Source organism: Cyprinus carpio, chromosome B17 (assembly GCF_018340385.1).
Source record: "Cyprinus carpio isolate SPL01 chromosome B17, ASM1834038v1, whole genome shotgun sequence".
Taxonomy (NCBI): Eukaryota; Metazoa; Chordata; class Actinopteri; order Cypriniformes; family Cyprinidae; genus Cyprinus; species Cyprinus carpio.
The window spans coordinates 10281840-10308189 of NC_056613.1; the positions used below are offsets into that span (position 1 = coordinate 10281840).

Here is a 26350-nt window from a genome sequence, read left to right on the forward strand (position 1 = left end):
AACTTCAATTAAAAAGTAAACGTCAGAAACCATAAATTACCTCTGTATGCCAAAAAAAAGCGTAATTAACAAATATCTCAATTCCTACAAAAAAAATCACAAAAATATTGCGTTTTCTGTAAATTATGGTAAAATACGATTATTGATCTATATCATTTAGCAGAGTGTAGGATAGCGAGAATATAGTTTCAATTCTACACTGTTTATTACTGTTATTTAAATAAATACACCCCAAAGACTGTGTCCATTTGTCTGTGGTGATGGCCATCACATACACAACCACTGGAAAAACATAACACCTTTTATTCAACCATAAGTCGTCAAATTGATTCTAATTTGCTGTTTGTGTGTATGTGTGTGTGTGTGTTTACTTTAATATTAATATTAACATTTTAAAATAATATCAAAAATTAAATGAGAACAGTAAGAATGCAGCAAATTTATAAATTATCACTATTCATATAACAAAACAGAAAAAATGGCAATTTAGAACACATTACATTATACCCAACACTACTTACCGCTATACAGCGACAAAGCAGTGGCAATTTAGAAACACATTACATTATAAACACTTTTCTTTTATTGGTCGGATGTGTGTGTGTGTGTGTGTGTGTGTGTGTGAATCTAAAATAGATGTGGAAAATATGAACTTTTATCACAATATGTGTGTGCGTGTGTGATGTGTGCAGAGTGTGTGGAAACATGTATGTGCAATATATGTATACAATAAAGGATAAAGCTTTATGAATATTACATGTAATGCTATTTTTTCTTCATTTCTAAATTATTAATGTATCATAGTCATAATTGGTCAATTGATATATTGCAGTATAAAATATAAGCACTAGTTTCCCATATATGGAAATGTGTTATGTAATATATAACATTATATTTTGCAGTATATATTCCCATATATATATATATATATATATATATATTTCCCATATATATTATATATATATACTATATATATATATATATATATATATATATATATATATATTTCGTAAGGGATAGCAAGTTAGATGTTTATAATAAGGATCAAGTTCATCTTAAAATCAAGAAGGCTACTCAACTTTCTGCTCCTCTCAGCCACTTTCCCAGACTCCCCCTCTGCTACTCACCTTCAACACAGAACCACTTTCACATGCTAGCTGCCTCATAGCTGACAAGGCAAGAGCAAAACAGTAGAAAATAAATGTAAAATATTTTCATTGTAAGATTTTCAAATTCTCTTCTCATTATTATCTTTTCTAAGACACTAACAAATTTTGCAGTGTGTAGGCACCCATAGAAATCAGTACTCATGTCAGTAATAGCCAACAGTATCATCTTTCTTTGGTCTGAATATTTTATCCACAAAACCTGAAAGGACAGAAAAAGGCATGAATAACTGTATAGATATTTTTAGGGAATTTATAAAAATGGTGGTCTTGGTCATTTCGTATATTTTTGTGCTTGTTTAACAAGAATATGTGTATGTACTTACACAGTATTCCATAATGGAGATTAGGGGTATTTATTTAATGTCTTTTTTTTTTTTTGCATTTAATTGTATATGTCTGTATATTTTGTTTTGCTTTAAAACCAGTTTTTAAAATGCTTTTATTTGATCAGCTAAATAAAAGTGGAAACCTAAAAACTACAATCTATAAATATTTAAAGCCTATAAAATATAAAAGCATACACATGATCATTTTTATAGAAAGACTTCCCAAAGACTGGCTCACTAAACACACACAGTAGTCTCAATCTGAATGATCTTTAATGAACAGTCACATTTGGTATTCATAAACATGGCAACAAGAAAAACAATATTTACTCAACATGTCTGTCATTCTGAGGCACATTCACACAGCGAGAACTTGATTTGGGATACTGTCCTGTGCGTAAGTCCAAATTTGAACTAACATTTTTCTACAGCGTATTAGAGTAAGGCAATAAAAGTCATGAATGTGTAGAGAGGGAATAAACAGATTTTTTTTCATCCCTTCTTCACTAATGAAGTGCACAGAAGTATGACAGACTTCCTCTATTTTAGAACTGAGAAAACAGGTGCTTGCTTTATCAGTCAAACAGTCATATTTCCAGCTGACACACCACACTCGAATCTAAACAGCTCACACACTTACTTATACAGACAAAACATGCAGAGAAACACAATCACACACCCTCATATATAATCAGAACTCCTAGAAAACACAAAACACACTGACTGGGCTTTACTTTTTTCCACTACTGTTCAAAAGTTTGGGTTAGTTAGAATTTTTTAAAAATAAATTAATACTTTAAAATGACAATAATTAAACTGATAATTTTAAATAGATTTCTATTTCAAATAAATGCTGAAAAATTCTGAAAATCCTGAAAAAAATGCATCACTGTTTCCACAACTGTTTTCAACATTGATCATAATAATAAATGCTTCTTCTGATTTCTGAAAGACCATGTGACACTGAAAACTGAAGTAATGGATGCTGAAAATTCTACTTTGCCATCACAGGAATAAATTACATTTTAAAATATATTCAGATAAAAAAACTGTGATTTTAAATTGTAATAATGTTTCATAATATTACTGTATTACAATATTGCAGTATTGTCAATCTAATAAAACAGAGCATTGGTATGCCCCCAAACGTTTGAACAGTATGAGTACATACAGTCTAGAATTTATCATAGTTAACAATTTTTTTTTTTTTTTCTTTTTTTTTTTGAGCAAAAGCTACATGTTGACTTTAGATTTTAGGATACTGGCAGCTAAAAGTTCTCAAAAAAATTAAAAATAAATAGTGTGCATCCATGTCTGCTGTGATTGGCTTCTATTTTTGGATCTTAAGGAGTAAGTAACAAGTTCAGATACAGAACAGCACAAATTTCTAGGCATGCATCTGTGAAATTTGACTTTTTCACCACCAGAGAGTGCAAGTACGAAACCATCAGTCTCTGATAAAACAGTGCAAACTCCTCAAGAACCTGGACATATGTCCAGTGGATATGTTTAGGATATGTTTTATACAAATCATTTCTACTTACTGCTTGATGTTCTATCAGGAATCATCATACACCATCAATACTGCATCACACAGTCTCTAAAAACAAAACAAGAACAATGAAACAAGAACATCAAAATAACCACGTTTAATGGGAAGAAAGGTTAAAGGAGAACTGCGATCAGAGTAGAACATGAAAAGACTAAGGGTAAAGGAGAAGGTTTAAAAGGCTGAGGTGGCATGTAGGTGCTTAAAGGATCAGTTGGCGTAAAACTCTTAAAGCATTTGTTTTTTGTCACATCCATCTGGGTAATGTAATGCTAGCCAGTATACATGCAGTAGAAGTCCTCCGAGGCGAATGGCAAGTGTGAATAGAGGCTCAGTGGACACGCAGACCACAGGATCTGTGTAAATGAAGAAAATCCCCATATAGAAGGTTTAAAGGCTGAGGTGGTATGTAGATGCTTAAAGGATCAAACTTCATGCAGCACAAGTCCAACATAAGAGAGACGGGCAGCTTGACAGCCTCAGCGGAAACTGAGCAAGACATCCCTGTTTGAGTCACTGTGTTTAAAAAAAAAATAAAGTCACAAATGGTTTGGAGATAAACAGAGCTGGGGTCTGAATATCAATCAGTAAAAGCACCAAAAACACATGAAAAATTCACAGTGGGATTGAAGGTTTTGGAAATTTAGCTTTACTCTTCGTTCTCAATTTTTTTCTTAATTCAAATCTTGATTTTTTTTTTTTTTTGTCTTACTCTTCTATTTTTCCTGTTGCACTTTTTGTAACACTTTTCAGTTCATTGAGCAAAGATATAATTTTCTAGCATTAGCTGGGGGTTTGTGAGGCCCCCCAAAGTGGTTTGAGTGCCACATGGGCATATCTGAAGGATTCTGGGGTCATTTTTCTTGGAGTTCATCTGTATCTTGTTTTGTTACATAGCATTTAAAGGTTGTTCAGGAGGTCTTCTTGTCATATGCCCAATTGGGTCTGTGTGTGAATGTTTGCCCAAGTTAGCGCCCAACGCTGATGTTGCAGGTCTTGCAGCTGGGGTCTTTCTTAGCATTCACAGTTGACAAGCTCATCAACTGGTGGCCGCTGATCTGAGAGACAGTCCCCTGTGCCAGTGGCACCGGCTCAGTATAAATCAGCTCCAGAATCACATCCTGTGCATGCTGAAACACCACCTGCCCATCCTCCCCACAGACACGTGTCAGGAAGCGGTTGTTCGTCACATCCAGCTCCGGAAGGCGATCTTTACAGTAAAGATCTCCGCGCGAGCCCCGGGGAGCCAGGACGAGGATAACATAATGATAGGCAGTGTACATGCAGTAGAAGTCCCCGAAGTAGAGGCGCGTATCAGGGGCGAACAGAACCTCTGCGGGTATCTGGATGCGGAAGCGGCCATATGGGGAATCCTGGGGCGGCTGACCAGTGTTAAACTCAGTGTTACAGCTGAAGAAGATCCCCTCCAGTTTACCGCTGAGAGGTGAGCCGTGACTACCGCTGTTATCCTTTACCGAGGGCATCATTCGACCGCCAAGAACATCTCTGTGTGAGAAAAAGACATTTCTAAAATCCTTTAATCACATGTATATTTTAATTATACTACTGTTCAAACATTTGTGGTAAATTAGATTTTTAAACGTTTTTTGAAAGAAGTCTCATGCTCACTAAGGCAGTATTTGTTTAAAAAATGCAGTAAAACAGTATTATTGTTAAATATTACTACAATTTAAAATAAATGTTTTCTATACATGATTTGGTGCTCAAGAAACATTTCTTATGATTTGAATATGAACTTTCTGAAACTTTTATGAACCCCGGAAGGAGTGCATTTGGCACAGAAATACTCAGTTATACGTCCAAATTGTTTTGAAACTTTGGCCATGTTTAGCATGAGAATCCAACTCAGAGAATTCTGACCCCAAATTTTTGAACATTAATGTAAGAGAAAATATAAATGCAGTTCACAAGAAGAAGAAAGTAAACCCAGCTAATTAACGAGGAAATTATTCCACAAGAGGGAGCAGTTTACTTTAGAAAGAAAAGAAAGATTGTCATTATCTTCCTCAACCAACATTACATTCTCTTTTTCCTCCCTATTTCATATACTAAGCATTTTTTACTGAGGTTTTTTTTTTTTCTGAATCACCTGCAGTGTTGGAAGTATTCCTCATGCTGATTCCGGTAAAAGACAGAGAACTTGAGCATCCTGCCAGCAATGACTTCAGCCTTCTGCAACAGCTGCGTCAAATGCACCGAGGAATAATCTAGAAAATTGAAGGAAATGTTTTTATTTGTCATCAATTTTCTTTAGTCTTGTTAACCACATATAAAGCTGATCAGCAGCACAACAATTAAGATCCATGTCTTTATTCTCCTATTAGGATTTAGGTATTTAAAGCATTTTTCCTCAATCATTTTATATTCCTATGCGATTTTACATATTATTTTTATCACTTTTTTTTTTTCAAATTGTATTTTTTCTCTCATTTAATGCCAGTTTAAAGAACTTTTTTAATTACCTGTGTGAATCAAATGTGCTGTACAATCTTGTCTTACATTCTTTTTTATCTGTATGTGTGTGTTTGGGTTATTTACCTGCTGTACAAAATTCAACAATGTCACTCCATTCTGATACAGCATAGTCTCCATCAGTCTGTTTGGATGCTATTTGCACAGCAACTGTGTATTCTGTCCGTGGACTCAGGAACCAATGGCCTCGCACTGTCATGGGCAACGGGACTGCCTTAGCAACAAGCTTTGTAGGCACATCCTAAAGACAGAGAGTCATCAAGGAATGAATATACTAATTAATGACATTTAATCAATTTAATCTTTTTTATGATGACAAACAACAGAATGAAATTTCGCTAAAACACTCTCTCATAAATAGGCAAAAAAGCCCATTTGTATTATAACCTATTACAAACTTTGAAACCCCAGGCAATACTCAAGACTATGCAGAATAATTTAAATAATTTGTGTTGTGAACTGAATCATTGAGTACCTTGTGTTTGAATTTGTTGGAGTTCTTGTTCTCCTTCTTGTTAAGGTCAATGAAGTAATGTGTGATCTTCTCTGTGGTATGAGGGTCCATATCCCAGCAGATCTTAAAGGAGTCGCAGGTGATGTTACTGATCTTGATGTTGCGAGCAACGGGTAACTCCATTCCTACCACTCCGGGGTCCTCAGCCTTACCTGAAAGAAAGAAAGAAAGCATACTGTCAAAAATCCTTTGTTTTGTTTGAAATATTAAGTTTTTCTCTATAAACACTGCTACACTGACTCACATACACAATCACAGAGTTGGAAATGTGCTTTGTTGGCTACAGTGTGGGACTGTGTTATCTTAGTGTCTAGAAATGAACAACAGGAATGTGAGGTTCCTGAATGGCACACACACACACACACACACAAAACACAGTGAACATTGAACCGCCTCTTGAAACCATGAATAGGGTCATGATAAAGCTTTACTGTACAATAAGCACCCACAGCTCACATTTCACTAAACACTGAGCCCTTTCTCTCCTAAACTGAATTCTTGAATTACTACTGCTGATATATTCCTCTGGAAAGAAATTACTCTAATATGGACTTAAGAGTATTACTGAAAAATCAGCACAAAAGATCCATGTTTATTGGAGGATAAATATCTGAATATTATGAATTACTGAACAGGTAAACAGGAGGTTATACTAAAATTCAAAAGGTTGGACATTAAATTGATAAAAAAACAAAAACAAAAACAAATTCTATTTCTGTTTATCACAGTTTCCATAAAAGAATAAGCAAATGTTTTAAACTTTGATAATAAGAAGAAATGTGTCTTGAGCATCAAATCAGCATAATAAAATGATTTCTGAAAGATTATTCTTTTTATTCTGCGAAACTGAAGACTGGAGTAACAGAGAAAAGCCAGCTTTGCCATCACAGAAATAAATTGTAATAAAATTTCTATATTGAAATAGAAAACAGATATTTTAAATTATAATAAAGTTTTACAATATTGCTATTTTATTGTATTTTTGATACAGAACTCTTCTGCTTTATTTACCACAGAACAATCCGTGAAAGCCTGTTTCTGTCTTTGAATATAAAATACAAAATGTAATTGTGAGATAAAACAAAAAATGTAAAAAAAAAAAAAAAAAAAAAAAAAAAAAAAAAAATTGTGAGAAAGTCACAGTGTGTCACAATTATGGGAAATAGTTTTAATTACAACAAATAAAGTTCAAAATAAGAAATTAAAGTCAATATTATGAGAAATAAAGTCATAATTTGTAAATAAAAGTCACACTGTGTCGTAAGTTTAGTCGTAATTATAGAAATTAAAGTGACAATTACAAGAAATAAAGTTGCACTTGTGAAATATAAAATAAAAAAAAGAAAGAAGACAAATGCACAAGAAGGTAAATGCACAAACAAAACAGCAAAATGTCTTATTGAAAAATAATAGTACTCACAACGTTCAGTTGAGTTATAGATATATTCCTGTGCAACACTAGCCCTCCCACAACAACTCTGGGTCTGGCAGAAGAAGCCCTCCGAACCCCGCCTCTGCCAACAGCCTCCCTTACACAAACAACAGATGTCTGTTTACCAACTTCTGCTTTTTTCTGATATATTCTCACTACAGAATCTGCTTTCCTTCACGCTTTAAGAAACTGGTTTGATGCTGCATACGTTTAGCATACACAATAAGTTGTACTTCCAGCAAATGTTGATGTAATCTTATCCAAGCTTTGGTCAAAGAATCATTAAAAAAAAAAAATCAACAAAATCATAAAGCAAGTCTGTAAAAATGTGATTACTTTATTTGTACCTAAAAACAAGTACTAAACCAGCAGTATGCATCTCTACTAAAGTGCCAGCTTCAAAACACACCCACAGGTCTTTCGACACGCTTTAACAAAGACGGCAGTTTCCATGGAAACAAATCAAGGCCATTAATCAATGAAGCGTAATTTAAAGAGGAAGATTCTCAGAGAAGCTGACAGATAAAACCTTTTATTTATCGTGCATTACTGTTGGAAGTTTTGAGAAACAGTTAATCAAATATATGCAGCCTTAAGACAAATATTGAACCAACCACAAAGGGTATACAGCGGGTAAAATAAGTATTGCACACATCACCATTTTTCTCAGTAAATATATTTCTAAAGTTGCTGTTGACATTAAATTTTCACCAGATGTCGGTAACAATCCAAGAAATCCATCCATACAAAGAAAACAATACAAATAAGTTCAGAAATTAAGTTCTGTGTAATAAAATGGAATGACCCAAGGAAAAAAATATTGAACACCGAAATTTATTCAATACTTCGTACAAGAGCCTTTGTTGGTAATGATAGCTTCAAGATGCCTCCTGTATGGAGAAACTAGTCATATGCATTGCTCAGGTGTGATTTTGGCCCGTTTTTCCACACAAATGGTCTTTAAATCTTGAAGGTTCCATGGGCCTCTTCTATGAACTCTAATCTTTAGTTCTTTCCATAGATTTTCTATTGGATTCAAGTCAGGTGATTGGCTGGGCCATTCTAGCAGCTTTACTTTCTTTCTCTGAAACCAAATGAGAGTGTCCTTGGCTGTGTGTTTGGGATCATTGTCTCGCTGGAATGTCCATCCTCATTTCATCTTCATCATCCTGGTAGATGGCAGCAGATATTCATCAAGAATGTCTTGGTACATTTTTCCATTCATCCTTCCTTCAATTATATGAATTTTGCCAGTGCTACACCATGATGTTTTGGGGTGAAGTGCAATGCCATTTGACCTCCAAACATGGTATGTATTATGACACGATTTTTCTATATTCTCCCAATATTTCACAGGCTTGTCTAAATGTTGTGCAGCAATCTTTAAATGACCTTCAACATGCTTTTTCTTCAGCATTAGAGCCTTGCGCGCATACAGGACACTGCAGTCGAGTGCATTACTTATTGTACTTATTATTTTCTTTGAAACAATTGTACATGCTAATTCTAGGTCTTTCTGAAGCTCTCCACAAGTGATCCTTGGCTCTTGGACAACCCTTATGATAATTATTTTCACTCCTCTATCAGAAATCTTGCGAGGAGCACCTGGTCGTGGCTGGTTTATGGTGAAAATATGTTCTTTCCACTTCCAGATTATGGCCCAAACAGTGCTCACTGGAACATTCAGAAGTATAGAAAACCTTTTGTAACCAATGCCATCGCTATGTTTTGCAACAATAAGGTTGCAAAGGTTTTGAAAAAGCTCTTTGCTTTGTTTTCTGTGTGACATGTTGGTCATGAGACACCTTTTTATGGGCCATCAGCTGGGACTGAACCAACTAATATTAATTTCCACTGACAAAGGGCAGGATTGTTTTCTATTTACTGATAGATTTCAGCTGGTGTATTGGCTTTCCATGCCTTTTTGCACCTCACTTTCTTCATGCCTTCAACACTCCATCCCTGTGTGATTCTACTTTATTACACAGAACTTAATTTCTGAACTTATTTGTTTTGCTTTCTTTTTATGTGTGGATTACTTGGGTTGTTAGTGACATCTGGTGAAACTTTCATGTCAACAGCACCTTAAGAAATATATTTACTGAGAAAAACGGTGATGTGTTCAATACTTATTTTACACGCTGTATATAGACAATGTGAGACTCAAAACATGTCGGAAAGCACAGACAGAGAACTACCTGCTGAATCAAGGGAGGGTAAGAGTCGAAGAAGGAAAAGCATGGAGCGTCTGGTTCTATATCGACTCTAATAATGGCTAAAAGCCTCCTGTGGGACCACAGTCTATTTAAAGCCACGCACACACAGAAGAACCAACTGAAAAATCAGACATTTCAAATAAACTCCATTCCAAATATTTCCTTCACAAACACCTAAACAACCAAGAATATCCATTAGGGGAACAGCTTTGCCAGAAAACTGCAGTATTACTTAACATAAAAAAACAGAAATGTCCAGACTGTACAGAATCTACAGACTGCAAATCAAACCACACACTCACAAATCCAAAACTACAGTGAAGTCTTTATGTGGGCAAACAGCACTGCAACATGTGACTACAAAATAATATTGGTCCCTGTGCATGAAAACAATACTTTTCTTCTGTATGAGCTCCAAAACAGAGAGAGATTGCAGGTTCAAACTGCAAAGGTCTCTGAATTGTGGCAGAATGCTAGTTTAGCAGGGTTTAGAGTTTGTTTAATGAGCTCTGGATCCACTCCAAAATGCACACAGAATTGCATATTAATACACATTTTTGTCATTTGCAGAACAACAGGCTGTGCATGACAGTAAATTTACATTTTTAACAGCTTTCAGTCCCAGGCTAATTACAAATTATGGTGTCATATATAGTTTAAAACTTTATATATGTAAAAAAAATTATGGAAGCAAGAACATGGTTATAGTAAAAATCAAAGAGATATGCATATATCTATATATTGAGCACTGATAAATCTTCACTATAACAATGACTTTCATATTTATTTATTTATATTGTTATTCATAATCAATAGAATTGAAGATTGCAGTTTGGTTTAAAAATGTATTTTTCTGAATATTTTTTTCTGACTTATTTTATATGCCAGGCTTTATACATTTTATGATCTCTACTGCAAGATTGACATAACCTGCCACCAAACTAACACAAACAAGCTTGGTTATTTATTATTATAAATATCGATCTACACTAAATAACTGTACTTTTAACCTAAAAGGATATTAATGTTAATCTAAAGCAAACCATTCAAAAATTACCACAAAAGCCTGCTATAGACTGTATGCAATTTTATTTACCTAATAAGAATAAAAAATCAAATCAAATCATATTTCTACATGATTCTCTTGGCATCTGAGCTCCAAATGTGTGTGGGAAAATTTGCTCAGAGCATAATCTGGTTCTCTCCGCCTGCAATAAGACAACACATTTACTTTGCAATTAAGTTTTGCTAAGATGAGCTGCAGAGCTCACAACGAGCACTGTGCACATAATAAAATGGTACAGCAGGCTGCTGTTTTCTAGTTTATGAACCCACAGCTTCTCTAGGGGGAGGGAAAATTAACTTAAGTCAAGCCTCAAGCAACATATAATCATTACAGCACTTAATCATACAGAATGAAATATTTGCATTTAATTAGGGATGATATTATACAAGCAGTCTAACTATTAATTAAGCATGTGCTGTCCGTAATTCAACATCAATTAAAAACAAGTGTCTTTCCTTAGCTGGGAATGTGAGTTTTTTGTTTTTAAATAGTTGTGAATTGTTTATAGAGTTTAACATTTGCTAATTCTCTTATTTTTCACTCATCGCATACATCATAGTCTAGCCTTCATATTGTATCTGTATACTCATATCCCTTGCTCAAGGGCACTGAAAGTTTACAGTTCACTGGTTGCCTCTGACTGGGATCAAATCTACATCCGCTTCATTACAAATCCAGGTCCTTACTAAAAAGGCTCACTCCAACATCTTAAACCGTTTATGTTATTTGTGCAACATTTCTCTAAATATATTTGTTGAGGTGTCACAGGCCGCAGACAGGAATCCCCAAGGTTGTTCAAAGTCCTGCATGGAACAGATTCAGGTTTCTAGCTAATCTGATTTACTGTAGATATTTACACCGGCACTCAGCTGATGGGTTAGCATTAGCCAGCGCTAGCAGTTTCAATCATCATCTGAATGCACTTTAACCGAAATCAGTTTTTAGACAAAAATATCCAAAACATCATCTTGCAAAAATCTTAAATAAGGGTGTTAAAAAGCAGATACACCTGTGTCTTGTTAGAACAGCTGAACAGATGAGAAGTCTGGTCCAAGTTTAAAGAGAATGTTTTCCTTCATGTCTGAGAAGCACACTCATGCTAACTAATTAGAGACTTCAATTAGTACCTCAAAAACAGTGCATTATGCACTCCCTCAGTTTGTTGCAATTAAACAAAATGAAATGAGCAGTGATGTTTAAATGTGGTAACTCAAAGAGATAAGAGGCACTCTGCTGCCAGCACAGCAATATATTCAGGCTCTTTAATGCTGATTCAAATACATTCATGTAGGGAAGATAAAAAAACTCTGCCTCCCTCTCAAAAACCTGGTGAGTCATTGTGCTAGCCTTAAGGAATGCTGCATTCTTCTGAAGCCTGCCAAATTGCGTATTTGCAGTTTGTTGCTTCAGTCATTCTTAAAGAGGATGACACATTTTGACATTTTCAAACATACACTCACTATTGAAACACTGATGGTTGTAACGCTTATTAAAAAGACAAAGGTGACTCCGCCAGTTAAAATGGATTTGCATTTATAGGCCTACAATTCCACTCAAATAAAATGAGATGGAAACAGGTGAAAGGTAAACACTGTATCCTCAAGTAAGCCTCTACATAAAGCCTGTATACCTTTAAAAGCCACAGCAGGTTCCTCCCAATGTGTGTCCTGCTCAGTGTGTGTGTGTGTGTGTGTGTGTGCAAGCACCTGACTTCACCTTCTGCCAACATGAAGCTGTTAAAAATGTCTGATGCTCCTTGTGAACATCTAAATACATTTAGTGTACACTAAGTAATCCGTACTGATTCAAGAAATGTGTTTATGTATTGTATTGTAAATATATTTATCTATACAAACCATAATATATATTGCAAAACATATTATGAGTTATGTTGTACTATCTATCTATCTATCTATCTATCTATATATATATATATATATATATATATATATATATATATATATATATATATATATATATATATATATATGGGAAAAACAAAAAGTAACATATATTATTGCAAAATATGAGTGCAATAGACAGATATGTTTATATTATGAGTTATTCTTATAGTTAACAGTTATTTAGATATGTTTACATATTTTGCATAATACATGTCTATAAAATATAAAAATGAACAAATATATATAGAAGCTCTTTCACTGTCAAAAAGCCTCACCCCCTGCTACATCAGCCTCCTTTACTGCTTTAGGGCTCTTGAAATTATGATTATTTTATTTTGATATTTATATTATTTTCTCTACTGGTTTACAATACCAGTTTGTTGGTTTCATCTTAACTGACCGCAAGACAATTAAACGAGACTGCAAGAAAAAAGGTAGCTGACTGGAAGAGGGTAGTGTCCATGGTGCTGAAACGAAAGCCTCGCACAGACAGCAGAGATTTCACTATCAGAAACCACAGCCAGCACACACAAAGGCAGCCTGCCATGTCTCATTTTCTGCTTTTCATGGACGTGACAGGAGATTTTTTTCTGCAGCAATGAATAATCCCTTTTTACTACAGTCTTTAAGCGCTCAACACACTTCAAAATAAACATGGTCCTTTAAAAAGGTTTGCTAAGGGGAGAAAAGGCGTGGATAAAACCTGTCAAGTTTATAGTCAGTCACTGTGTTGCAGCGGTTTCTTACCGTCTCTCTCGCACAGCTGGAGCGACTCCAGGCTCACGTTCTTGATCATGCCCTCGCGCGGGCTTAATGGGCTCGCGACCCCGTGTGCCAAACTCGCCGCCTCCATGTCTGCAGAGGCGCTTGGATATCTTTGAAAATATTCTTCAGCTTCGGCTTTGAAACCCAAACAAGGTGAGTCTTGTGGTCTGTCGCCTTGATGTCTCTCTTTCTCTCTCTCTCTTCCTTGGCGCTGTGGTGGAAACCGCGTCAGCGGGTCGTCATCACCACACTGCTGGACATAGATACAAGGACAGAAGCATATACACTATAAGGAAGATTATTTTATTCTAGTGGCTCTGTAACATTAATGTGGTTGTCCTCATTTTGAGAAAACAGAAATTTATCTGAGTTCCCTCGCGCTGACAAACGCCACAAGTGTTTTCGCTCTGAGGAGAAACGGATTAACGCGAGTGAACGGACGAACGGCGCGTTCAGCGATGGGTTATGTAACGAGATTACGGTCTACACTACAGTTAATTCTCAATTTCAGCAGACTCTGTGCGTACCCCTGTACCTCTAACGTTACTCCCGCCTCTGAGCGAAAGACTCCTTTATTCCGCCAGCCATCTCACTGACGTCACTTCAAACGGTCGAGCTCATGTCCTTATTTGGTACCGAACCAGCCCCTGCATGAACAGGGTGGGGATATTGATTCATCCCAGTGATTCGAATCTTTTGAATTCGTGCACCAAAAAGATTCGTTCAGATTCTTTCAGTGGTTCGTCCAGTCAGTGGACCTTTTCATCAGATAACGAGTAAATTATTCCATAAAAAAAAAAAAAAAAACACTGAGAGTGTCATTCACGACTGATACAACTTCTATTAGGCCTATCTTTGATTAAAATTCGTTTACAATTGTGTATTAGTCATTTACACCAGTAGGTGGCGTGTTATGAGTAAATCAATAACTCACTCATACCTGTAGCCCTAATTCAAGAATCACGACCGAAGCCTTCTTAAAATGCTTTTCTATATTGCGTATTATCATCAGTCATTTTTACATAGAAAAATATTACTCTCTGCATTTTAAGTGCACGAGAATAAGTCATTCACTTAGATGATTCGTTCAAAAACCCGGCACTGCTTTTGCTTATTATTAGGCGGCTTCACAGTTTTGCTAAAACTGTACAAACTGATGGATTACTTAGACCACTTGTGGGAAAGTTTTGGGGGGGAGGGGGACCCACATAATTATTAAATGTTAATTAATAGATGTTTCCCAGTAGTAGTCCTGCGGGCTAGAAATTAAAGTCACGTTTGGTATTTTGCATTAAATAAGATTTAGATACAAATCAAAGGTTAAGATTCATTAACATTTTTTTCCCAAAAGGCTTTTACCAAATTTACATATCTTATTAATGTACGATTCAATAATCTAGCTAGAAATAAAGCAAATGGCACCCCCTACTGTGTACAAATCCAAATAGAAGGTACCACAAACACATAACAAATATTACAGCCATTTGATATGACTGCCAAAATGCACTCACATTTGCTACCAGAATTTTTCTGTTTTAACATTAAAAGGCTCCATGTATTTCTCTTCTTGGATACAAACAATTCAAACTCAAACTAACCAACACAATATAGAACATGCATCAGATCTACCAGTTTCAATAGGTCAGGGTCGTTTATGTCTCATGCCACTAAATTAGCTAGTTCAAAAATAGTACAGCTTGACAGTTCAAAGCTTTGTTATTTGTTAATTACTCACTTTTATTTTTGCATTGCACTCTTTCTCATCATGCTGACAGCTTCACCCTCCCTGGTCTCTCTTTCTCTCTCACACACACATACACACTTAGTTCCTGCGGTTTCCCTATTTAGACGCAGATGGTCATTGATATGCAAAACACACCATAAAACCACACATAATACCCATGTCTTTGCTATTACTTTCAAAAGAGAAGTGCCTGTCTGTGTCCTTTGAGATGTGTGAAACGTATAGTGAATTTTCGGTCTCACAGTGCAACTGTAGATTGCTATTATCACCAACCCTAAATGTGCTCGTACAGTCAGTTAGTCTCATTTTATCTGCATTCATCAGACAACAACCACACATTTACTCCCTCTCTTTGATTTGATTGTGTACCTAAAGAAATTATAGCTTATGTTAAACTACTATGGATTTATAATACATAATATAAAACAAATTTGATTTGGCTTGCAAACATTTTTATTTTCTAGAACAAAACCACAAATCAGTGGCGAACATTTCAAATATTTTTGTTTTTTCACTTTTACTTTAAATTTCTTTTTTGTTACTTTCAGAGAGGAATACTCTGGCAACACTCAAAATCAGAGTCAGCAAATGGTTTCTATCCATTTTAAGAGACACTGATTTGGATTTACAGAACATTCTTACAAGGCAAAAACATGAACATTGTTCCCTTTGTCAAAGATTTAAATGTGATACAAATGCCAGTGTCACATCCAAAACAAAAACATTTCTCCCATAATGCTCCACTCCAGAAGGAAGCGCAATTAGAATGACCGAACAACACAGTTGTTCCCTCAGAAAAGACAAAAAAAATAAAAAATGAATGACACTCTTTAAACAGTGAAGTTATTTCAGGTGAAGTGTGGCGATAACTGAATGAACACACATGATTTGACAGATGCAAAGAAAACAGTATGAATCTTGATTACAAACACAGCTCATTAACCATATACACTGGTTCCACAGCGGTGAGGAATTTTATCGCCGTACCATGTATCTCTGAAAAGTCCATATTTTGCACATGAATCTTATGAGATTTTCACTTCGGACCTACAATCACACAGTTAATAATATCACTGAGCAATAATACAAGAGTACCACCAGCATTCTGTGCAATATTTCAGAAACTGTCATTATTTTCCTTCCATTAAAAAAAAAAACAACTAACAAACAAAAAAGGAGATTAGCATGGTTTCTTATATATTTACCAATAGATGGTTTCAAAAAGCTCTTTCAATGCGTTATACATTCTTCTTAGTATGGCTGTACCGTGAATACACTACAAATCTAACATAAATGTAAACAAATGAAAGACCAGGTAACACTGATTTACTGTGAATGCTTCTATTGATATACACAGTCAGGTTGAAAAAGAACAACAACAACAAAAAAAAAAACTGTATAGAATGATTAAAAAAAGTAATTGCTGGTCAAAAACAAGTATTTGAAAAATCTGAAATTTATCAACAGTAGCCCTCGAGTTTAATTTATGGCTTTGAGCTATGAGTAAAGGATAAGTACAAACACACATACATACTTATGCACACAAACCTGAAAAACACCTGCCAGGTACATAACATTTGCACATACGAAGGCAACATATCCCATTATACTGTACATGCAAACATCAAACTTTCAACAAACACCCCCATTAGACTAGAAAAGTACCTAATGCAGCTTAAATCTGATGTCTGTGCTACACATAAAATGTAAATACTGATTAAACAGATTTTGCAAAACAAATCAGTGGAATTTTATAGATAATATTTCCAAACCTATTCCTTCAGAAAAGACTTCATTTACACCAAAAAAATGGCTGACATCTAGTTGAGATGACTATTACACGTTCTGTCAAATCAGACCAAAGATTAAAAAAAAAAAAAAAAAAAAGTTATCAAAAAAGAACCAACACAATAAAAAAGTAAACTGATAATGCCTTTTAAAAGATTAACATAAAATATGAGAACATAATGACACTATAAAATAAAATAGATTTAAAATACGACAATACCACAATGACCAATGAGTAATTAAACTGAAGATGAATATAACAGTCTGGTAAACAACATGAGCATCAGCTGGTTGTGATTACCAAGCAGATGACCTTTGTGTGTGATCTGGAAATACCTGCTAAATAAGTGCATGTGTTTGGCTTTGACACTGGACAGTCCGATGTTACAAAAGACAGACACTGCATACAACCTACTGGCAAAAACAGCAGAGTTTACAGATTAAAGTGCAAGACACCAATACTGAAGCGCTCTTGCTAACAGTACGGTTAGTTTTTAACTCTGTGCTTTGCCTGTTCACCCAGGGTAAATGCAAGACAAAATTACTGCCTTAACAATAATGAATAAATTCCCTTCCATATATTTTAGGCATAAAAAGCAAACTTAATAACATCTCCCCACATTTTTTTTTTAGATGCGAGAGTCTGCATCGCTTTATGCCTTTCTGTATCAATCAGTCCAGTCCAGTATGAAGTGGTTTGTGGTCCACATTCCCATTACCAGCGACCACTGATGCTCGCCATGTCCGAGTGGAACTGGCGCGACAGACGACCGCTGGCCCCGCCTTCTAGGAAGGAGGAGCGAATGTTGGGTGTTTCAAAGAGCTTCCTCCTGCTCTTATTCAGCTCTGAGGAGACATTCAAATATCATCAGTAAACACATGAGCTTTGTTCCTAAACCTAATGAGCTGCCTCTCTCCCTACATACAGGCAGCTGTATTCTAATGCAGCATCCTAACTAAAGTGGAACTATATAAGTTAATATTTGAAACACTCTGCATAGGTAGATACTCTTTTAACAGTCACCAACACACAGTGATGTCTAGGTAGGCTGCTCACTAGATACTATTTAGTATTCCAATTTTATATAGACTCTGAATCTATGAAAGGTCATCGGGGAAGAAATTGCTTACTTTAGAAAGCAGTGACTTCACATCCTATTCTTTCCACATCCTTTATTTTGGTTTATCTCTTTTTTCCTGTTGATCTGTAGCTCACATATAAACACAAAATTTACTGACCTGAGATCGCCAGTAACATTTTCCGACGAGCACCAAATGTTGTGATTCCCAGTTCCTTTAGGTCTGGATCCGTTAGTGTGACAAATGTTTGCAGATCAATCTATTAAACCATAACACAGACATACTCATATAAATCAACATTTACAATAAGCATCCACAATTTTCCTATTACAGTGCTTGTAAGGTGAACTAGCAAAGCCTCTTACTTTATTTCCTTACTTATAGATTTGAAATGTTTATGCAATGCAAATAATGAATTAATGAATTACCTCCTGCTGCTGGAAGATGTCTGTGTATTTTCCGAGACCGAGTTTGCTGAACAGCTCAGGGAGATCTGTTCCTTTGAGAGATGAACTGAGAGAGCAGCCATTGCTGCCAGACATAGAGATACTGTCCATATAATTACTGCTGCTGAGATACTGCTCACCTACTGAGCCAAACACACGGATAAAGTTTAAGACACAACTAATGAGTTGGCAGTAAATGTATTGCTTTGTGTTTCGAAGTGCAAAATCTTTAGTCTTACAAGATTTGTTCTTGATTCTCTTTGGGCTGCTGACAGCAGGGGAAAATTCAGAATTTCCTGGCAGTCCGTTTCCATTGATGTTAATGTTCCCATTCAAATCCCCCCAATTACCGGATTTGGTGTCATTACCCAAACCCTCCTGACTTCCAGAGTGTGAGACAGAGAGATGAGAGTTCTGAAACCATATACATAAAAAGCAACTTTGAAACCCTGCTTTTTCAAATCATTTTTGAAGAGAACAGCTTCATATATACTGAACTAGATTTATACTGCACCGGTGAGTTTGTACCTCATAAGTAGTGCTTATGCTGGGTTTATACGGCACATGGTGTGCCCTGCGCAGCTCTTTTATGCTCTCCGCTGGCATTGATTTAGAGAAACCCAACCCGCTCCAGGTATTTGTGGGGGTCCGAATCTCCGTCACAACTGGCTTCTTCAGCATGGCTATACAAAAACAACACAACTGTTTAACCACAACCTAACTAGTGATCTCACTGTATATTCAGATGTTATTTTATGACTATTTTCACATTATGATGTTAAATTAAGAGATCAAGTCTATGCTCACCTTTAGTGGCCAGTAGCTTCTTTTTCTCATAGTCAAAAGCCTGAAAAACATTGATAAACAATGACGGTGTGAATATGTTTTAGTTTGTGTACACTTGTCTGTGAGTGCAACGTGTGTGTATGAGTATATAAACCTGCATATGTGGTGCAAGTCGTCTTTCTGCAGCTCTCTCGCTTCCTGGTGCTCTTTTGTCAGCCACTGGATTCTCACTATCAGAATCGGCCAACACACACTCAACACTGCACACACACACACACACACACACACACACACACACACACACACACAAAGGAAATTTAAGGAGCAATTTACAGCTGCAATGTAACCTTAAATGAAAAAACATAACTGAATTGCCATGATGATGTAAGGTCATTTTATGATTAAACATACTGAAGAAGTGAGTTCTTGGTTCTCTGCAGAAGTTCCACCGTTTGTCGTTTTCCTGATGACATGGTGCAAGAGGCCAGCATCTGCTTCAGCTCACTCCCATTGGCTGAGTGAGACGGGCTCCTGGGCATGCCCACTTCAACAAATGTATCTGAGCCTGATACACAGATATATAGTGGAATAACAGTATAATGCACTAATACTGTGCACAGAGAATTAGGGTTGCAGAAAATGTCATTACATACTGTACTGGGCCAACTATAAGTTTAATAGAGGAGGGATAATGGTATGGGGCTGTTTCTCAGGGGTTGTGCTAGGAAATGTTAATGCTTCAGAACATTTCAAAAAACATTTTGGACAATGCTATGCTTCCAACTTTGTGGGAACTGTGCCGTAAACTATTGGATGAGTCTTATGTGGAATAACTTGACTGGGCCACACAGAGCCCTGACCTCAACCCCTTTAAACACTGTGAGCCAGGACATCTTGTGTCTGACCTCACAAAAGCTCTGCTGGATGAATAGGCAAAAATTTCCACAGAAACACTCTAAGTGGAAAAGTGGAAGCTGTTATATTAAGGCCCTATGATTTCTGCGATGGGGAAAAATCACAGAATCCAGTTATAGAATCAGAATTTTACTGTATAATGGGGAATGTCATGGGTTTTTGCTAAATATAAGATAAATAAATCAAAAGTAGGTCAGTACACTTAAATCAAAATGCGATCTGAACTAGTGTTAGTGAATATTAAGCCATAGAGTACTATTTAAATATGAATCCTGCATGTTCTGCGTGTCTCTGTGTAAATGAATGGCGCAGATGTGCGGTTTTGTTTACTACACACATACTGAAGCGTGCATGACGCTTGCAGTGTTTTCAGCCTCTGCTGCCTCAGTATATGAGTTCATGAACACATAAACATAATCTCTAGAACTGCTCTGAGAGTCACTTCATGAGCATTTTACCATTTCTTTCGAGAAAAACTATCATCATATCATATAAACTGAGAAACTTGAAGGTCTTCATAACAACCAGTCAAAATAAAAGCTTGGTTTAACTTGAAGAAACTGACATAAATATATTATTTAAAGTAATGACAGTACTACTACTACTACTACTAAAAAATATATTATTAAAACATTATTTTAAAGGAATATTTACCAGAAAAAATATTTACCACAAAATGTAAATGCACAACATAATATTTCTGAAAACAAAGAAAAAAATATATTTTAAATTGAAATATAAAATCAATTATTTAGATATGCTTTTGATTATGAAAAAAAAAATGTATATAATCATTAAAATGGAATCCAGAAAATTAATCGAAAACACAGAATAAAAGAAAAATTAAAACTGAAAAAGCAGAATTTGGAAAAAATAAAACTGTTTTCATAGGGCCTTATTATGGCCGCTACATTATTAATATCTATGTATTTAGAATGTGATGTCATTAAAGTTGGTGCAATGTCAGGTGTGCCAATACTTTTGTCCACATCATGTATACAAAGTTTGTTTTATACCTTCATCTGCAGATTTATTGGAAATGGATTCTGATTGGGAGTGTCCAATGACTTCCTGGGATGTGTCACAGTGGGCGGAGTTCAGCGATACAGAGGAGATTCGACTGTACATAGAACTGGCAAGCTGCAACATCCAGCAGAAACACACGAGGGAAGAATAATTAGTTTAAAATAAAACAGATGCACTCATTTTGGGACACATATGATACTGCCTTGATTTTGGCCAAAAAGACTTATCTTAAAAGCCAGCATATTTCAATCTATAATGCCTAAAAATGTTGCCTACGTATACAGTTTAGTAACTTTGATGAAGTTTCTCACATGTCCGTTGAGATGTTCTGCACTGGCTGGTTTGTGTATTGGTGCGAGTCCAGGTGGAGGGGATGGCGTGTGAACGTGTGCTTGACTCTGGACCCCAGAGAGCAGAAGACCACTGAGAGTCGACTGTGACACTGACTGCAGCATCAAGTCTGTGGAAAACCCTGAGCCAGGGACAGAGAGAGAGGATTATGTAACACACATATATAAAATATGTGGTTGAAAAGAGCACACACTCACCTCCTGTGTTAGCTGTTGAACTGAGCGCACTGGCCCAAAGTGAAGCTGTGTGACCAGTAGCATGTGAATGTGTGTGAGCAGGTGTATGTGAGGGTGTATAAATGTGCTGTGAGCTGTTCCCTGCTCCGTTCTGAATGTTTAACACAGAGCCGTGCCCATTATGAACACAGTTTGGGTTTGGGGAACCATTAGGAATGGGGCTGACAGACGACCTTAGAAGACCAGCTGATGAAAGAGAGAGAAAAGAAAGAGTGCAACGTAAATACCAAAAACATTTTTGTCCATAATGTGTTTACAATTCAGTTATTATTCAATTGTTTTGCTCCGATGTAACTTTCAAAAAATGAAACAGCACCAGAAATGTCGAGAGCCAACAATTAGCATACCAGTTAGACCCAGTGTTATTTTAGTATCATTGATTTACTTTTTGCTAATATTTCAATTTTTTTAGTAAGTAATGGTTTAGTAATTTTGTTGTGTTTTTAATCATTTTTATATGCCTATATTAATTTTTATTTATTTGTTTTAGTTTATTTACTTTTATTTTAAGCCTAACCCTAAACTAAACTAAAATGAGAAATTTTACATTTTTCAGAAAGGTATTTTATTTTATTTCAGTTAATGTTTATGTCCAGTAACAAAAAAATGCTCTTTAGGTTTTATTTAATGATAAGTCTCATTGGACCTGATTGAAAAAAAAATTGTTACATGACTTAGCTAAATACCATTGTTTTCTGACTTTATTATTGCTTTGAAAAGTTAATAATTTGATACTCTTAATAGTGTATAACACAAATGTTGGATGAAACAAATTATATATATACAGTATATATATATATATATATATATATATATGATACGACTAGTTTGCTCTAAACACAAAAACACACACATATACACACATTTACACATACACATACACATACACACAGGTTGATTTAAAAGAATAACAATTATGCAATTTATTTTTTATATTTTTAATTTTAACTTTTTTTTGTAAAAAAGTTTTATCTTATAGTGATGCAAGCTTGATTAGGCTAAAAATAGATTTATTACAAGGAAACATAATTTAACCTTCAATACCTAAAATTTACCTAGATAAAAAGCTTGCTAGGTTTTGAAACAAAGCTATTGTTACCAGCAAGACTGTTAGCTTTTAATCACTATTATGGCATGAATCCTTAATATAACAGTACTGCAAATATGCACAATTTGTGCATGAGAACAACAAGGCTTGAGTCTTGAAAACAAAAGAGGGGACTGTTTTAAGTCACACTAATACTGTGTGAGTGAATGTGGAACACAGGCAAACACGAATACACACACACTCACACACACAGCTGTAGTTAATTATGGATCTGCTTGGCAGCGTGAGTTGTAATCTACCAACACAGACAGTAGTAATTATAGTGACTGCAGAGCTAAAGCAGGACTGTGTATGTTGTATTGATATAAACGGGCCTTGCTTAGAATATACATTCAAGGAATTACTTTTAGATCATAAATGTACCTTACACAAGCCATAAAATATATCTAAAAAATATCTAAATATACAACTACATTACCCAGAGTGCTTAGCCTCAGTCCAGCTGAAGCTAGGGTGTCCAGTCCAATGGAGCCAATCAGGGGAGGGGAGGCAGGAGCATGTCCGTTAACAGCCACATGGTTGATGGGAGGAGGCACACAGCTGGACTCCAGTCCCAGCAGGATCCGGCGTACCTCATACATACTCCCAGCATTCCTTTCAACACTCTTAACTATCACAGACTGAGAAAAAGACATACTGTCAGTGACCGAGACTAAATGTACCACATATCCACAAAAGAGCTGGGTATTTATTACCTTGCTGGGCTGTTTTGGTTTGGGTTTAATACTGATGAAGACATCCAGCTGCTCCATAAGTGTAGTGACGACCTGAGATGCCACCTCCATACACCAACAAAAATCAAACACAAACATAAAATATAAAAAAACACAAAAACATACATACACAAAAACACAGCAAACACACAAAACACATCTTTGTATGTTATAAACCTAAAACTAGCCTAATTACACCAAATTTCTTTAAAGGTATGTTCCAGATTCAGTAGCTTTTTTTTTTTTTAAATGTAATATTATTTATAATTGTTATAATTTAATACACTATAATTATTTATGACTATTATAATTATTATGTATAACATTTTTATTTAAATTAATATTACTTATAATATTAAATGACATACACACACACATATAATTTTATATTTAATTAATTAATTAATTTATTTATTTTGCTTTTCCAATAAAGGGAACGAGGGAATTATTTTGTCTTCAATTACTGTTGACTGAGCATAACTTTTGAAATCAGAGTATTCTTTTAAATCATTTTAATAAATTGAAATAAAGCTGCAGTAAAATAAAAAATAAATATTACATTTAAAAAAAAAAAGCTTAAATGGAAATTATAAATTTGACCTGGCAACTAAATGAAATAACATTAAGCTCAAATACTAAAATTACTAAAACAGAAAAAGAAATTAAATCAAAATCTTTAAAAAATAAAATTAAAACTTAAACTAAAATGAAAACTGAATATAATTTTATACAATAGTATATAAATAAGACTAAAATAAAATGCTGATTAGTCTGCTAGTGCTAGAAGCAATTCACCGACTAATTGATTTTAAAAATATGTAATTTTGCACGTCTATTATCTAAGGTTAGATTATAGTCTGCAGTGGCAGCGTGGCTAAATCTACATTTCCTGTTTTGAAAAAAATAATAGCAGAGGAGAAAAATAAATTTGGCATGTGTCTAGAAATCCCTCTGGTCGGGCAAGTTGCTAAAGCCTCAATGTCTTCAGACAGCCCAGCATGAGTCTCATCATCTGTCAGTACTTACAGAGACTCTCATCCAAACATCTCTCTCAGTTTCATCTCTTTCAACATAACGTGTTCTGTTTCACAGATTGGCCACAAACATGGAGAGAGATAGTAAATTAAAGAGCATAATCCTGAATGAGAAAATACAGACAAACTGTTGCCATACATACCATTAGCTGCTGTCTAGCCGCACATACAGCATCAATGCTGCCCTGTATGTAGACGGCTGAGCGGCTAGTGTGTGTGTTGTGAGTGTTGAGCTCGGGGAAGTGTATGTGGGCTCCAGTGCGCTGGGAGATGTTCTTGACATTGGCTCCGTTGCGGCCCAGAAGGAAGTTGTGGTGCTGGGGTGCGATGTCCAGTTGTGTGCTGACCAGCACTGAGCTGGCCAAAGACCCAGCGAGGTGCTCCAATAACAAAGCCGTACCACGCTGAAACACACACAAATATGTTAGCACACACTTGATATAGATCTGCAGTTGCACAAACACACACACAGGGATCCCAGCATGTGAGCTTACACATACACACACTAATAAAACCATCACCCATCTCCTGTAACGTCTTACATTATGTGGTGGAGGCTGCTGTTTTTGGTTTAATTTCTGGCAGCTCCATACGAAAACTCAATCTCTCCATTTCATGAAATGACCTAGTTTCAGTACTTCTGCTACTCATTTCATATCTGCTAATGAATGCAACTTCAGTAGGAGGTTCTGATTGTTTTTGGGTCAAATACATGCACTTTGGAGATTACTTTTAATTACCATTTTATTTTGAAGATCATCATATTAACTTTTTACCAAGCATTTATAAGTAATTTTTTCACTTGAAATGGTTTTCACACTATCGTTTGCAAAGTTTGGTTTCAGTAAGATCTAAAAGTGAAAGCAAAGACTTAAAATTGTCATCAAATTATATACAGTATTGTAAATTCTGAATTATATATTATGTTGTTCTTTTGAACTTTTTATTCATCTAAGAATTCTTTAAAAATATGCATCCACAAAAACTGTTTTCAACACTGATAATAATAATAATAATGTTGCTTGAGCAGCAAATCATCATATAAGAATGATTTCTGAAGGATCATGTGACACTGAAAACTGGAGTAATGGCTGCTTAAAATTCAGATATAAAATAAATGATAAAATATATCAAAATAGAAGACAGTTATTTAAAATTGTAAATTTAAATAATTTTAACTTAATTGTAAAATTAAATAAGTTTTTAATATGTAATAATATATAGTTCACTGCTTAAATAATGCAAGCATAATCATGTATAATGTTACATTAATACAAATGTTAATAAAACAGATTAAACAAAATGCTTAAATTATGCTAATAAAAACAACAATCCAGCTCTTTCAATAGCAGTATTCATTTATAAGTCTATCACTTCATGCCTCACCTTAATGCCACTGGCATTGTTCTGGTTGCCACGGACGATGGCAGTGTTGCCATAGAGACGGGAGGGAGGTTTGAAGGAGATTGAGACGTTGTAAGTGTGGGAGATATGCTGAACTACACCAGATACACACCACACACTCCACAAAACAAACCAATTCAAACAAAAACAACAATCAAAACAAACAGCTCCTACAGAGAGGATGGGAAGAAGAATGATGCTTTTGAGGAAAAACAACACATAGAACAAATGATGGTGACATTTCAACCACTAGGGTGCAGCACATAAAGCTCCTAATCTATGGTT

The 26350-nt window shown here is 35.3% G+C and overlaps 2 protein-coding genes across 3 annotated transcripts in view; both read right to left on the bottom strand.

The window, feature by feature from the left end:
• Positions 1–2685: 2685 nt before the first annotated feature.
• phyhipla (phytanoyl-CoA 2-hydroxylase interacting protein-like a) lies at positions 2686–14057 on the bottom strand. Of its 2 annotated transcripts, none has more exons than XM_042742145.1 (5): positions 13417–14057; positions 6013–6203; positions 5604–5778; positions 5155–5272; positions 2686–4550 (listed from the first exon to the last, which is right to left on the bottom strand). In XM_042742145.1, exons 1-5 carry the CDS (start codon positions 13520–13522, stop codon positions 4013–4015), a joined length of 1128 nt encoding a protein of 375 aa, XP_042598079.1. In that variant the 5' UTR covers positions 13523–14057; the 3' UTR covers positions 2686–4012. The 2 variants fall into 2 exon arrangements, with proteins under 2 accessions (XP_042598079.1, XP_042598080.1); XM_042742146.1 differs by lacking the exon at positions 13417–14057 and adding an exon at positions 7472–7732.
• A 1556-nt stretch (positions 14058–15613) lies between these two features.
• Positions 15614–26350, bottom strand: part of LOC109080364 (protein bicaudal C homolog 1-B-like) — a 32936-nt gene continuing 22199 nt past the window's right edge. The window contains 16 exon segments of the mRNA XM_042743107.1: positions 15614–17812; positions 18206–18305; positions 18475–18635; positions 18732–18906; positions 19021–19175; positions 19300–19339; positions 19433–19538; positions 19690–19843; positions 21210–21333; positions 21531–21691; positions 21768–21992; positions 23333–23534; positions 23610–23693; positions 24754–25065; positions 26048–26191; positions 26194–26235. Coding sequence (XP_042599041.1) covers positions 17682–17812; positions 18206–18305; positions 18475–18635; positions 18732–18906; positions 19021–19175; positions 19300–19339; positions 19433–19538; positions 19690–19843; positions 21210–21333; positions 21531–21691; positions 21768–21992; positions 23333–23534; positions 23610–23693; positions 24754–25065; positions 26048–26191; positions 26194–26235 — 2316 coding nt within the window. The 3' untranslated portion in view covers positions 15614–17681.